We start from the raw sequence: 14113 nt of genomic DNA, 5'->3' as shown, positions 1-14113 counted from the left end.
TTACAAGGATGTAAAATGCAACAACTTCATGTCACAATTTGGGGTTTTATTGTGTAGCTCCACCTTATGTGCTGCCAGCTGTGATCCATGGCTGCAGGAAGAAGCATCAACATTTTCGTTACTGGCAACATCGACATCCAACTCATTCATCTGACTCGTGTTGGTGGTTTAAATATTAAATGTGGGATCTTTTTTTTCATTATTTATTCCATCTCACAGGTACCACTTTGTAAGGTGACATGTTTTATAATTAAGTAGCTTAAACTGTTGTTTTCTCTGATGACTCCAGTTGGACCAGACAGAAATGTTTCAAAAAGCTTCTGCTTTAATCGCTGTCACGTGTTATTCTTACAGTGGATAGATTCTATCCATTCTCTCTTTTTTTTCTCTAGCAAATGATGCAAACATCCAACACAGTTTGACTGGACATTAAAACATCTGCAACGAGCCAGCTCCCGAGTACAAGGTCAGTGAAATCTGTCCGTGTGTGAAAAGTGCATGTTGTTAATTTACAGTGAGTGAGTGGGCATCATGTGTGCTGCTGCCTTTGGGTCATGTTCACTCAATGGAAGATTTTCAGTTGTGAGATAGTGCCTTGTCCCCTGTTGTGTTGTTATATGTGAGAAAGCGTGACTTTGGACAACATCCTGACCAGGAGCATTCCTGACATCGTCATTGTCACCTCCTCGCCTCTGAGCCAGACCTACCGACTGCAGGGGGGGCCTTAACCTCGGGGCTTTTGTGGCTCCGGCTGCCGTCTGCGGCCAGTTTGAATGCAGGAGGGTCATCACACACCCTGAAAACCTCCTGTGTCCACAAGCCAGCCAACTACCATAAGAAAATGTCTTTTCGTCTCCTCACCTTGCTTTTGAACACATACTATATACATCTGATTTTCTCATTTGTTGATATTTTCACTGAGTTTGTGAGTGGTTACATTAAAATAGCAAATTAACAAAAATTATGAGGTTTGTAAGATGTATGAAGCAGTTTTTAATCCCACAGCTCTTTCAGACTTCTATAAAACTGAAGCATTTAATTTCACTTCAGCACAACTTGATTAATCAGTCTTGGGGAAATTCATTCAAAGCAGCCTGTATTAAAAAGAGGGAGAAAATAAAAGCCAGGATAACAGACTTTTGTCAGTCAGGACTGATGCCATAAAATGGGACAATATATTTATATAGTTTTTAAAGAAAAGTATAGCTGATATTTGAGTCCCAGTAGCACCTGCTTTGGGTTCTGCAGCATCCTTCATGACTTTCTCCAACATTTCCTCAGTCTGTGTGTGTGTTTATGCGTTTGTGTGTAGATGATCATTAAAGGACCATCTGCAGTCAGATCAGGTAGACCCCCTTCTTCTCCCTGTTGCCATCTAGTGGTTAATATTACTGAAATTCAATCTCACTGCAACAGTCTTTACCTTTAACAGGACCTTTCATGGTCTCATTTGAACACACTGTGCTTTTTTCTTTCTCTTTTAACCACATAAAGTCTTTCGCCACACATTATGTCTTGATCTTTATCTCTTTAACACTTGCAGCATGCTTTTTTTTCACAAGCTTACTTTTAAAAGCACAGTTTCCTTTTTTCTCTCTGCAACACACACACAAACACACACTTTACTCTTTGGACTCTCTTCCTCTCTGTCTCATTTGACTGATGCACACCTCAGCTCTGCTTGCACTGGTGTGTGTTTTCAGTGTGCAGCAGCACATTTGGAGCAGCGGCTGATGCTCAGTTAAAAGCTGCTGGGTGGGTCCTAATTATTTCTTTGAAGACTTGCTTTTCCTCCCCGTCTGAGCATCTGATGAGCTTCACTTTAAAGAGGCCAGACACACACATACACAGACACTGTCATGCAACCTGCCTGATCTGTCACATGAGGCTTTGAAATGCTGACTCCAGACTGCAGATTTATGGGAACTTAATGCGGGAATATAGAGACGTTTATGATGTGAAGGAGCATGCTGAGTCTGACACAAAGGAGGGAAGGGGTGTTTCCAAAAATTAGCAAAAAACAGAACTAATCTTACAATCTAAACAACCACATCAGTGGTTTGTTGCTTCTTTTGGGGACTTTTCAGGAGGCAACCATTGATATAGGGCTGTAAAATAAACAGTAACAAAACCATTAGAAAGTATTTATATAATTTGGCAATGCTATGGTCAAGAGATGTGGAGAGAATCGTTATGCTCAAAATAAGAAGGTACTGTGCATGCTCTTTACTTCAAGTAGCATCAGCCCATTAATCCACCCCAACATCCTCCCAGCAGCCTCCTAACAACGGCTATTGTTAGTATGGCCACTAGAGGGCGAAATCATTCGATCGTAAACATATGGGTGTGAAAACTGAATAAAATGTTAATGTGCATTTTTAAATGGAAAACAGTCTCAGAAAGAAACAAAAACCAGAAATCCTTTGCTCACTCCTCATAATATAATGCTTACATTTGTTTCCCCTAGAGAATCCACCAGACCCCAGTTTGGCAACTATGGACCTTTGACCCTTTCAAGAGCCACTAATGGAGCCTTAAAAGTCCTGTGTCAGGAACCAGGACTTGTTTATTGTGAAATTAATTGAGATAGAAACTAATTTTCAGCATGGCTTAATTCAGGGCTGCGTAATATATTTCCTCAAGAGGCCACACGAGAAACTGAGACTGTTGTGGAGGACTGCACCAATAAAGTTTTAAAGAAGTAAAATTAATACTGAGCAGTTCAGCTTATTTGCGTGGCCCCCACGGGACAGTCTCAGTTTCTCATGTGGTACCTTTGGGAAAGTTTATTGCCCACCCCTGGAATCGGCGTGAAGTTTGATCATAAAACTAAAGCATACATATGCGCAGGCTCAACTACATTATATAAATAAAAGAATGTAAACATTCTAATATGAGATTAATCTTGTACTGTAACACATTTTACTTCTCTTGTGTAATACTCTTAACCAAATGTTGGAATCTGGCTGCAGTCATAAGAATGTTAATGAGGTCCATCACTGCTGGGTAAGGTCTAGCTTGCAACCAATGTTCCACTTCATCTCAAAATTATTGGATTGGAATTAATTTTGGGCTATGTGCAAGACAGTCAGGTTCTTCATAACCAGACTGGGAAATGGATTTCTTTGTGTAGTTAGCTTTGTGCTGTGAGGACTTTCATGTTGTAACAGGAAAGCTGTTGAAACACATATTGTCTCTGATGTGATGTTAGAGCATTAAAATTCCCCTTCATTGTGATTAAGGAGCCTAAGACAAAACAGGGGAAAAAGGTCCAGACCTAAAGTAAACATGGTGACATAATTTTACACTAAACAGGACACAATAACAATCTATAAAAAAGGAAGTAATTAATTACTAGTAACAGTCACGGAGATAAATCCTTTTTTCTTGCCTCTAATATTCATTTATCAATACATTTATTAGGTCAATCATTGTGGAATTCTGCTCCTTGTGTCACAATAACCCATTTAGCGAGGAGAGATTAAGTGAAATAAAGGCTAGAACTTGTGAGTGTGCTAAATAATGACATTTTAGAAGAAAGCTGGCTTCTTCAAGAAACACACACGTTGCACTTGATTTTTTTTCATCATCTCTCTTTCCTCTCCTTTTTTCTTCTCCAGTGTTTATCTTCTTTTTTAAGTCCATAAACTTACAGAGTGGAGACATAAAGCTCTCCTGGCTTGTTGGTAATGTAACTTTATCTCTCTCTCTTTCTCTCTCACTCACACAGGGAGAGAGAGAGAGATACAGGGAGATTTACATTAGCTGCACAAACGCTCAGAAGCAGTCAAACAGAAGTAGTAGCTTTCATTATTTTAATTATTTATTTATTTATTTATTTATTTTTAAAGTAGTAGCAGCAGGAGGACCAGGGTTTGGGGGTCACAGCAGGAAACCTGAATATGGGGACCAGAGAGGGTCTGGGTTAGGGGGTATGGAGGAAGTTTTGGAGAGATCTGGAGACGGGAGGAGGTCCGGGTTTCACAGAGGAGGCAGGACTTTCTGGCTCCGTGGTGCGCTCCGACACCAGAGGTCCGCTTTAATACCGGGGGTGGAGGAGGAGAAGCAGGTCGACTATTTACACCGCTCAGCCAGAGAGAGGCTGCAGACCGCTTCTCCGCCCCGAAAGAGTCGGCATCGAGCATCCATGTGACAAGCGGACTTTGGGATTGGGAGCGCAGATTTAGACAAGTCTACTGCTGGAAAAAAATTTGACTCGCTGGCTGGAAGACGTTTGAGTTTTAAACTCTCCTGTTGATATAAATGTGCACGTGTACACCAGAGCTGCATTTACCTCGGACACTTCGGTCTGGACTCTTCTGACAGTCGGAGTGGAGCAAAAGTCATTTTAACAACTCACAGCTCGCCGTTCCTCTCAGGATATTCACGTCTGCAAAATCTGAGACTGCTTCTCTATGTAAATAATTTCAATTCGTTCGCAGACTGTGTTTTTTTCCGCAGGGCGTGCGCGGCACAGCTGTCTCCTGCTTGCCGGCGCGTCTTTGTCATTTTAATATCACTGTAATCACCGCGCGTCTGGCTGATTGCCACTTCGCATTTCAGCTCAAACTGACAAACTGAGGAGATTTTCTCTCCTGGTTGACATGCAGACCAGAAGTTTTCGAGATTAGCTTTGATTGTGGAATTTTTATCTTCATTGATTTTATTTATCCCTTCATTTCCCCCCCAAGCTCTTTGATTCTTCTTCCTGGAGCAAACCCGAGGATGTTGTTCCGCTGGTTGAACCCTCCCTCCTGGTCCACCTGTAGGTTTTTCTTTTGCTTTTTGCTGCTGCTCCAAACGCCCCAGTCTTCCTCTCCGCTAATTACAGGTAAGATTAAAGGGATCATAAGGCTTCATAATAACACATCACAACTCCCTCCGTGCGTAAAAATCTACCCAAACCCCTGGTTATTTAGTCTGCTGCCGCGTCTCCTTGCTCCTTCGGTCTTTTTTTACTCTTCCAAGAGTAGCGCACCAACCCAAAGTCACTCCAGCTTCTATATATCTGATGACCAGTAATGTGGCAGCGCAGGGAAGGGTTCAGGAAGCGCTGATGATAACCTTCAGTTTGTTTCACGATCACAAGGAAGCAGAAAAGGATGAAAAGCGGTTTTATTTTACCCGTTTTATTACCCGTTTTCCTAACCCTTCCTTAGCATCATCGTAAATTATTTTGTTTTTTAAGCTCACCAAAATGTGTATATTTTAAAGGTTTTTTTTTTTAGAAAATAGTATTTACAGATTTTGTTTTTAGTTATTTTTCTCTCTCGAACAAGCAACGTTTATCTGGGCTTTTTACGGGAAAGTCTATCACGCGATTATAAACTTCACCGGGGATTATCCTCTCTGTGCCACCCTGCGGGGAATACGCTTGTGCTTCTATTTGAAGCCGTAGAGATAATATCAAACAGCAAGTCCAGCCTGGCATGCTTGTAGTTTGCAGCAGACCTTGTTATTTGCAGGAAGTGGTTTTCTGTCATAGCTATCACGATGAGCCAATATCAAAGTGATTTACATCAAACTTACAAAAATTACACGATGATTCGGATCATTATGATACAAGGTCTGCGTAGAATTATAAGTGACTTTAACTCAAATTGATATTTGTGTCACTTTGGGTTGTAATTAACCCAGTTTTAGTTACAAGCAGGCTGTAAAGTGAAAACCACTTTCCTTAACCAGCTCTAATTTAACAGCACTCTGTCCTCCCTCCTGAGCGGCCTCCCTGTTTGGGGCTAAACGCGCGCTCTCTCCCCGGCTTGCTCACCCTCTTTTGACAGCCAGATTGCATCATAGGATATCGGTTGTTTGCCCTACAGCGCCGTTGAAGTGTGAGAAAAATAGAAGTGGAGTGAATGAAAGGTGGATGTGGTGGTGCGCGCTGGCCGGGCTCCTCAGCCAGTCAGCCCAGCGTGTGTGCGTCTTATCGCTGGGTAAACAGCTTTGTGAAGCACGAGACTTCTGCTGCTGACCTGCTTTTACTGACCTAACCTGGCATTTGATAATGATCATTTATTTTCCTACTGTGTCCTCCAGGTCATTGGTAGTGTTGCCATGGCCACAGTGGATTAATGCCATCATAAATTGATTAATTAAAGGAGAAAATGTGATTTAGAGCAGACGTTTTACTTCAGCTTTAAACACTAATACAGACCTCAACATAACAAGGAGCGCCATAAATTACTTTATGCACATCCGCTGCGGTCCTGATAAGAACGAGTTCTGGTTTTAGGGGTCCCCCTCTCTTAGCAGTTATCTTATTTTCCTGAAGCAAACCCGGATAGATGAGAACCAGATCAGGGACAAAACGTGTACCAGATGGGTATCCCTAGTGTATCTGTTTGACATAAAACAGCGTGAGAAACCCCTGAGAACCAACAGCCTCTTTATCATCTGCACCATTACGATCCCAGCAGATCAGATTCCCCCACCTGGCATCCCAAACACGCGCTGTATCATCTGCCTATTGTCTGCTGAACCACAGACCAGGAGTTTCTGAGCTGTTTGAGGTCTTGCAGTCAGATGGTTGAACGTGTCAGTGCAGCAGGTGGAGCAGCCGCTTCAGAGGTCATCCTGACCACTAGAGTGTCCACAGCCACAGTAGAACGTGTTTAAATCCACTTCGCAGCACTTGTTACATTTTTTTTTGCAAACATTTACTGAATCAGAACTGTTAATGATACTTATATGAGTCCTGCATTGCTATGCATTGACATGTAAGTGAGGCTAGTGACTTAATTGTCTGGAGAAAACCTTTGAGTCAAATATAATTATAATTATTATTTATTAGACCGATATTTCGCGGATTAGTCTGAGAACCGTTTCTCCAAAATTGCATGAATGTGTATTTGCTGGCAATTTTTTTCAAGGTTAACAAAACTCAGTTATAAATGTTTATTATGTTTCATAAGTCTTAAAATCCCACCAAGTTGCCTGCATTACCAAAAAGGCCCAGCTCTTCAGAAACATGATGGAATAAGGTAGATTCATTTAATATATTTTAGTGTTTTCATTTTTTATTTCAAGTGGAAAACTGCCACATTTATTTGACAGGATTTATTTCAACACACAAAACAGACAGAAAACATGATGCTTGTAAGATTTATTAGATGAAACCACCTGACAGTATATGAAGCAGTTAACATTTGCTCCACCTGCTGTGCCTGAAATTACTTTAATGCATTAGTTTTATTTTTTGTTTGTATAACAACGTGCAGTACATTCACAGTTAAAGCTAATTAGAGAGATTTTACAGAGTAAGTAGCAACAGAGTGTGAAATTGTTTGTCAAGGAGCTGAAAGGGTTAATATAGATACGTTTGACATTTAGCAGTCTCTCTGTCAATTCAAACAAAAGATTTATTAGATTTTAATCTCAGCTGTGGTGTTTTTGCCGATTTGCCGATCAGAGTCAGAGAGTGATCTCTGAGGGAAGACAGGTCACAGATCTGAGTCAACTTGAGCTCCGGCACTATTAATGGCTTTCTGAACTACTTCATCTGCCTTTTACTTGCAGCACTTGGCAGAGGGTTGAAATAGAGAGGAACTATATAAATGCATCAGTTATAATGTCTATATTGACAGTGCTGGGATATGAGGCAAATCTAGCAGCTGGAAAATGAGAGTTTGGGTTTTTTGGCACTGTAAAAAAAGGCTTGGGACCCCCACCCGCCTACACCCCTTTTCCCTTCCATCCCTCACCCCCCGACACTTATAGGTCCACCAGTTTAATTACACTCGAAAGGTTGTAAATTTTATAGTGGCGGAGTCGGTAGGGTTTGTCTGCTCTGCCCGAATCCACAGGCTCAGGCTGGTTTACTGCTGAACTCAGAGGGACAAAAACAGACGGCATGACTCGCTGCTATAAGGAACTATTGTTGCAGCGTGGAATCTAAGTTTACTGCATTACAAGCCTGATATAAACATTGCTAAGATCTTTATGACTTCAGACATGAGCTGATGTTACCGTTGCTACAGCCTTCAGCCTTTTCATTCAATCATGCTCCATATTTAAGTTACAGTGATAGTGGGTTTAAAATTCAGTGTCATTTTGGTCTTATTGGGTGCTTGATTTTAGCCAGGGGAACACATAAGCTCTTTTTCTTTACCAGCAACCATCAAAATCTTTTTTTTCCCCAAAGTGAAATGACATCTGTTGCCAGCAGAGTTTATCGGATGTATCTAGTCAGCTTATTTTGGGCACAAAAATCTTGCAAAAAGTCTTTATATTTGTTTATGATGGCCGGACTTCATGGTAAAAAAAAAAAGTAAAGGACTGTCACTAAATTCAGTGTATTTAGGGAGAAAACTAGAACTGCTTAGTCCCTTTATCACAGTGTGCAAGAATTCATGTCTAATTGTTAACATAACCTGTTTTGTCTTTCTATAACTTAGCTAAATTGCTTGTAACCGATGTGTTTGGCAAGCGCAACACTAACTCAGGTAATGTAAACATTCCCAAATCCAATAAAGAGCAGCACAGAGCTGCTGCAGTGATTTAACTGCAATAGCATCCAGGTGAGGCTTTCACAGAGCGGGGAAATGCTCCACAGGAAACTAGGATTTATAATATAATCTTTAATCACAAAAACTTGGTACTGATGGGGGATTTTTTGCATTTGGAAATAGGTTGGTAGGTAGTAAATTCAATGGGGTGATGAGCAGATAAAATCCCTAAAGTATCTGTTTCTGTAGAGCAGATTTGTGCCTCGTGCACATTGCTTTGTTTCATGGAAGGCGTTTAGGGGATGGTAGATTCCTGAATTGTCAACATTGCAACAAACCAAACAGTCAGGAGTCAGAGGTCACACTGATAGCAGATCAACCAAAAATATCAAAGTGTCCTGAGTCTTTACCTACAACAGCTTGCCTGGTTTTCATTCAGTCCGTTTCCGTGAGCGATCTCATGGAAAGACGTGATCCTAAAGAGACCTATGGCAGCAGAAACCAGCACAGAAGGAGGCCATGAGTCCTGTGGCAGCTGTTCAGATGTTTGGGCGGATAGATTTTGTCAAGGTGATAGTATCGCAAATGTACAGTCATGAAACTTCACACGTGTGTACTTGAGGTCCAAATGAAGATAGAGTTTGAAGATAGTTGTAGCCGAGTACTTGACCACTAATTGCTGGAAGTACAGGGACAATGGCCTCATTTAATGCCTTTATATTCTCTGAGATTTGTAATTGCCCATGAGATTTCTGTATTTAGTGCATGAACTGCTGCAGCTGGTGTGAAACCACTGAAATATGGTCTCTAGTTAAAGCATTCAAACTCTTGGGTTTTGAATGCTTTTCATCATCGTGCAATTTAGAAAACAGTTTTTTGGATGAACTGTAAGTTCTGAAACTGTTCATTCAGCCATGGAGGAGATACTGCAGACGCACGACAAATTACTGGAAGAAGGAAGTCGTTTCACACTCAGGCTTTAACTTCACCTCAATGACACCCATTCAGCTCTAAAGTAATTAAGAAGGAAGGTTTTAGTTCAGAGAGTCAAAACAAATATAGTGCATGAACAAACGGCCGAGTATCAGTCTTTTTGTTTTTTGCTGCTACAGCTCTCTAAGCAGCAGAAACTGGTGCCTCTGAGATGTTGACATCTGTGTTCTTCTACCCATAAACCCATGGATTTAGGGTCGTTTCCTGTCGTTGGTTCAGATTACATTGGACTCGTAACAAACCGACTGACTCATGTTTACCAGTCTCTTTAGCATGGCTGACATCGTTTTCATTGTTTTCTTATGAGTCTGTCTGTCATCACAACATCATTGTGGTCCTGGAGACATCTACTGTAGCAGAAACCCAACAAAGACAGTTTTGAATACTGTGGCAGGTGTTTTTATGTCTGTCTGTGAACAAATTTAGTCAACACGATACCACCAGAGTCGGGCAAGATACAGTTACAAAACCTTTAGTGTGTAACTGAGATTGAAACAAGAAAAAAAAAGATGAAGGTGAAGATGGACATGCTCCATCCCACGAGTGCAAGTAACAGGCACTGGAAAGAGTTGGTTCATCTATATAATGTCACTGCTCTTAACCGGACAGACAAATTAGACTTAAAGTGATATTTATGTATATTTATGTATTTTAGGCTGCTTCTTTATGTAGATGTTAAATATTTATTATATGTTGATTGTTGCATGTTTAAAAATTGTTAGTTTAGGACGTATCAAATATCTCTACACTGGCATGGAAGAAATCCAAGCTTCTTTCTGCTTTGCATCGCTTGTTGTGCAAAAGTATTTAATACAAGCCTGTGTGACATCATCATCATCATCGTTTTTCACTCTCCTACATCTCACCTTCCTCCTTTCCTCTATAGGTACTGAGGCCAGCTGTGACAATGAAGGAGAGGTTCTCCACATCCCCAACATCACCGACAACCCCTGCATTACATGCGTCTGTCTGGTAAGACTAACCTTCTCGTCGCTGTCAGATATGTTGCAGAGGTCGCAGTGTGTCTAATGATAGAGAGGCACTGGCTGCCATGGCGCCCTTCCCTCGCTGTTTTTTCTCGCCTCCTTGACATGTAATTGCTGCTACAGGATTTCCACTCAGAGTGAATGGATAAAATGACCTCTCTGAGCACTGATAGGAGTATTTGTAAAGCTGATTATTAAGCTTTGAGAGGTGTTTCTTATCAGAAGGTTGTGAAAGATTTGTAACAGACTGACAGGACTTTGTAACGCAAGTTTCTGGCAAAGTTTCAGGTCAGATTTGATGGATCTGTTCTTTGATTTGATGTTCGACTTTGTGATTAAAACACTTTAGCAGTATTAAACGTTTGAAGCGTCAACCTCTTTATCACAGTGTATAATATTTTGTTCACATGACCTGAGGATTGCAAGCAGTTGCATTTGCAAGTACAGGAAACCACTTCATAATGCGATTTTTACTATTTTCTTCAAATTTACGACAAAATATCAGTGAAACATGAAGTGGGGATTGTTTATTTTAACATTCATGCTTGTCATCACGCTGTCTTGGCTCGGCCTGGCTGTTAAAATCAGCCAACAAAACGTTAGGGGGCAACTCTTTCCTGGAACATGTGCTCTTTGACCCCTGCCCTGCACCCTCTCCAAACCTTTACTGCTGTAGAGCCTTTTGTTTTAGAGAATGAGAATGGACCAACAAATCCTTTCTGTGTCACTGCTTTGAAAGATTTGAAAGAAAGATTCATTCACATTTCTTTAAAAGCCACCAGAACACAGTTTACCATGCAAGCGTGAGCTCGAGGGCGTGTTGTGTGCGTCTGTGCCGATTTGTTAGTTTACATAAGCTTCACACAGTGTATTCCTTTTTATATTTATCTTCACAAAAATGCAAGTTTATGATTGGTTAGAAGTTAAAGCCCAAAATTGGGACCATGCCTCTTGCAGATGGGCAATATATTACAGTTTAGATTTTGCAATAGACATGTTACAAAAAGGAATAATTTAATTTCATTATTTAGGAATTGATGGGAAAATTGGTTCTGCTTTTGTATTGTTATATATAAAGCCACAGCAGCGGCCATTGATCTTGGCTTAATATAAGCATAGCCTGGCAGTGTCCAGCAGTAACAAATCATGGATCATCATGCCACGCTTTGTTTTTTCTAGTCTGTTCAAAAACTCACAAACGTTTTTTGGTCAAGTGTATTTACCTCATGATGTCGTCTCACCATGAAGCTGGCAAGCAGTCTGCAGTATTTTATTGATCTTTACAAAAGGTTATAAGCATATTTCCGAAAATAGTGATTTTGTATGAGTCGCCTGATGGTAGGCCGTGTCCACTAGTGGCTTACTGATGGGTCTCAATGCATTTAATTAAGTAGGCAAATTTATAAAAAAGTAAATGTGAAAGCAACCATGCTGGTCACAGAAGGAGGGCAGTAGAGTAGTAGACCAGGTCTACTTTCTTACCTGTACATATCAAGCTAACGTCTACGTTAAGCCAAATTGTCATGTCCACATTGGGAATGAATTGGGTTTTAAATGCACGATTCCTAGGAATTAAAACATTAAAACAATATTAAGCCCCAGCTAATGTTTGATTGTTCACTGGCTCCTGATTGGCTGCTCTAATGCTGCCCTCTGCCTAAAGACTGACTGAGCCGTCCTCTGTGTTATCAGGCAGACATCAGCCAAAGCCCTGCTGAATGCTATCAGTCATCAGGAGGCAATGGCCGCCCTTTCATCTCTACTTTAAGCCACCCTGCATATGCGCACGCGCGCACACACACACACACACACACACACACACACACACACACACACACACACACACACACACACACACACACACACACACACACACACACACACACACTTCCTTCCATACACTTAGGGCTCGGTCTTTATTGAATTTGGAGGTATGCAGCTTTTCTTCCCTCCTAATATAAATCTGAATTTACAATTTAGAGTAGTTAAATTTAAGGTTCTGCCAAAATGTATATGTAACAAACAATTAATGGCTTCTCTTCCTTCAGGAGATGATCACTCTCACTGACATAAATGCAGTTATGAATGGTTGCTCTCTGCCCTGCCTACTCCATGCATTGCAATGACTCAGACATAGAGACTGTTTGGCGACCCTGCTGGCAACCTCTGGCTGCTAAGGAAAAAATGTGCAAGGTTGGAGAGAGGTTGCTTGAGGCTGATGGCTTTCACCAGGTCAAATCAGTTGCAAACCTTCTTGTGGTTGTTGTGGTTGCTAGTGGATCACTGTGGTTTCCTCTAGTTTGCATGAAAGATGTATGGGCTTCCTAAGTTTCAGTACTGCCTAAGCTGTAATGAAACTTGAGAAAGTGTGATACAAAATAAAAGTTGTGCCCTTTGAAGTACGTTGGTTGCAGTAGAAAGGCACAACTTTGGCTTTTGTGGCAAACATTTTCCATTTCTTTGTGCTCCAGGTGATAAAAGAGCAACATTATTAATCAATATACTGACCCGGTTTTCATAAAACTTAATGTTCTGTCATTTGACACTATTATTATGATATTATTATATAAAATTATTTTACCTCTCTGTTTGATTTGTAGCATTAAAGGAAGAATTTCTGTCTTATCCTTGTTCTGGACTTTTGCTGTTTCCAAAGTTGGTTCCAAACTCTGATGATCAATTTCCTCTTGTACCAGGAAATGTCAAAACTCAGAAAATACTTACATGACCTCTGCACAGGACTCTTTCTGGACAGTTCTACATGTCCAGAAAGAGTCCTGTGTGGCAGTGCTGGTCGAGGGGGGGGGGGGGGGCATCCGGGGTCCAGTGTCACTCATATATGGAAACATAGCGGAGGGGGTTGGCTCCTTAGTTGGTCCAGAGTACCTGCTAATTGCCCTGTGGGTATCGGACACACACATATGCACACACAGAAGATCTATTGTGTGTGTCCGGGTGAGGTAGAGAGCTGTAATGCGGCCAGGAGTGGATGTGGCTGACAGACTGACTGACAGGCGGGTCGCCATGACGATCCTTTATCGTGAAACGAGTCAGTTCATCGCCGTCATTCTCTTCATCGTCCTCGTCTATCTGTCTGTCCATCTCCATGTCTTTTTCCACTCTCTCATCAGCTCTTCCTCCCCTCCCTCACCCTCTGGTTGGCTCCCTCAGTTTTTTTTGTGTAACAGCAGCACAGTCACATTTTGCTGTTACAAAATTTCATCTACCGCGACCTATGAGTATCTGCTGTTTGATTTCATCTCAGCATTGCATGGAAAGGAAACAGAACTCAGTTTTGCCTCAGGCAATAATGAAAAATAGTTGTCTGAAGATATTCAAGACTGGCCTTGTGCTTAAACATGAACACAACTGATAAAAGTTGCTTGACGCACGGCAACCCACGAGCCACATCTTGTCATAAAACTCACAAATAACTCAATAATTAGAAAAAATTGTGGCATATTTTTTCCCAAATCTTCCTCCGCAGAGCCACAGACCCAAATTCCAACATTCAGTAGGCATTAGTGTCTTTTTTGCTGTGTTGTATGGGTAGAGGGTTTCACGCATGTTTTGTTTTAACATGTTATTTTTTATCAACCATGATTTTGCTCTCTTACCTTCACGAAGGTTTTTAATTGTCCACAGTCTTTCATTTATGTCACAGTTGCATGTGCAGGTATTGTTATC

General features: G+C 41.1%; 1 protein-coding gene across 1 annotated transcript in view; it reads left to right on the top strand.

The window, feature by feature from the left end:
• The first annotated feature begins 4655 nt into the window (after positions 1 to 4655).
• Positions 4656 to 14113, top strand: part of bmper (BMP binding endothelial regulator) — a 31957-nt gene continuing 22499 nt past the window's right edge. Inside the window, exons 1-2 of the mRNA XM_085365848.1 lie at positions 4656 to 4831; positions 10327 to 10412. Of these exons, the coding sequence (XP_085221974.1) occupies positions 4726 to 4831; positions 10327 to 10412 (192 nt within the window). The 5' untranslated portion in view covers positions 4656 to 4725. The remainder of the gene's footprint in view (positions 4832 to 10326; positions 10413 to 14113) is intronic.

This window comes from Diplotaxodon limnothrissa, linkage group LG11, assembly GCF_057381915.1.
Source record: "Diplotaxodon limnothrissa isolate DT_005_m linkage group LG11, D_limnothrissa_male_GT1.1, whole genome shotgun sequence".
In the NCBI taxonomy this organism is placed as follows: Eukaryota; Metazoa; Chordata; class Actinopteri; order Cichliformes; family Cichlidae; genus Diplotaxodon; species Diplotaxodon limnothrissa.
The sequence above is the reverse complement of the archived record's forward strand: the minus strand, read 5'-3'. Positions and strand labels throughout refer to the sequence as shown.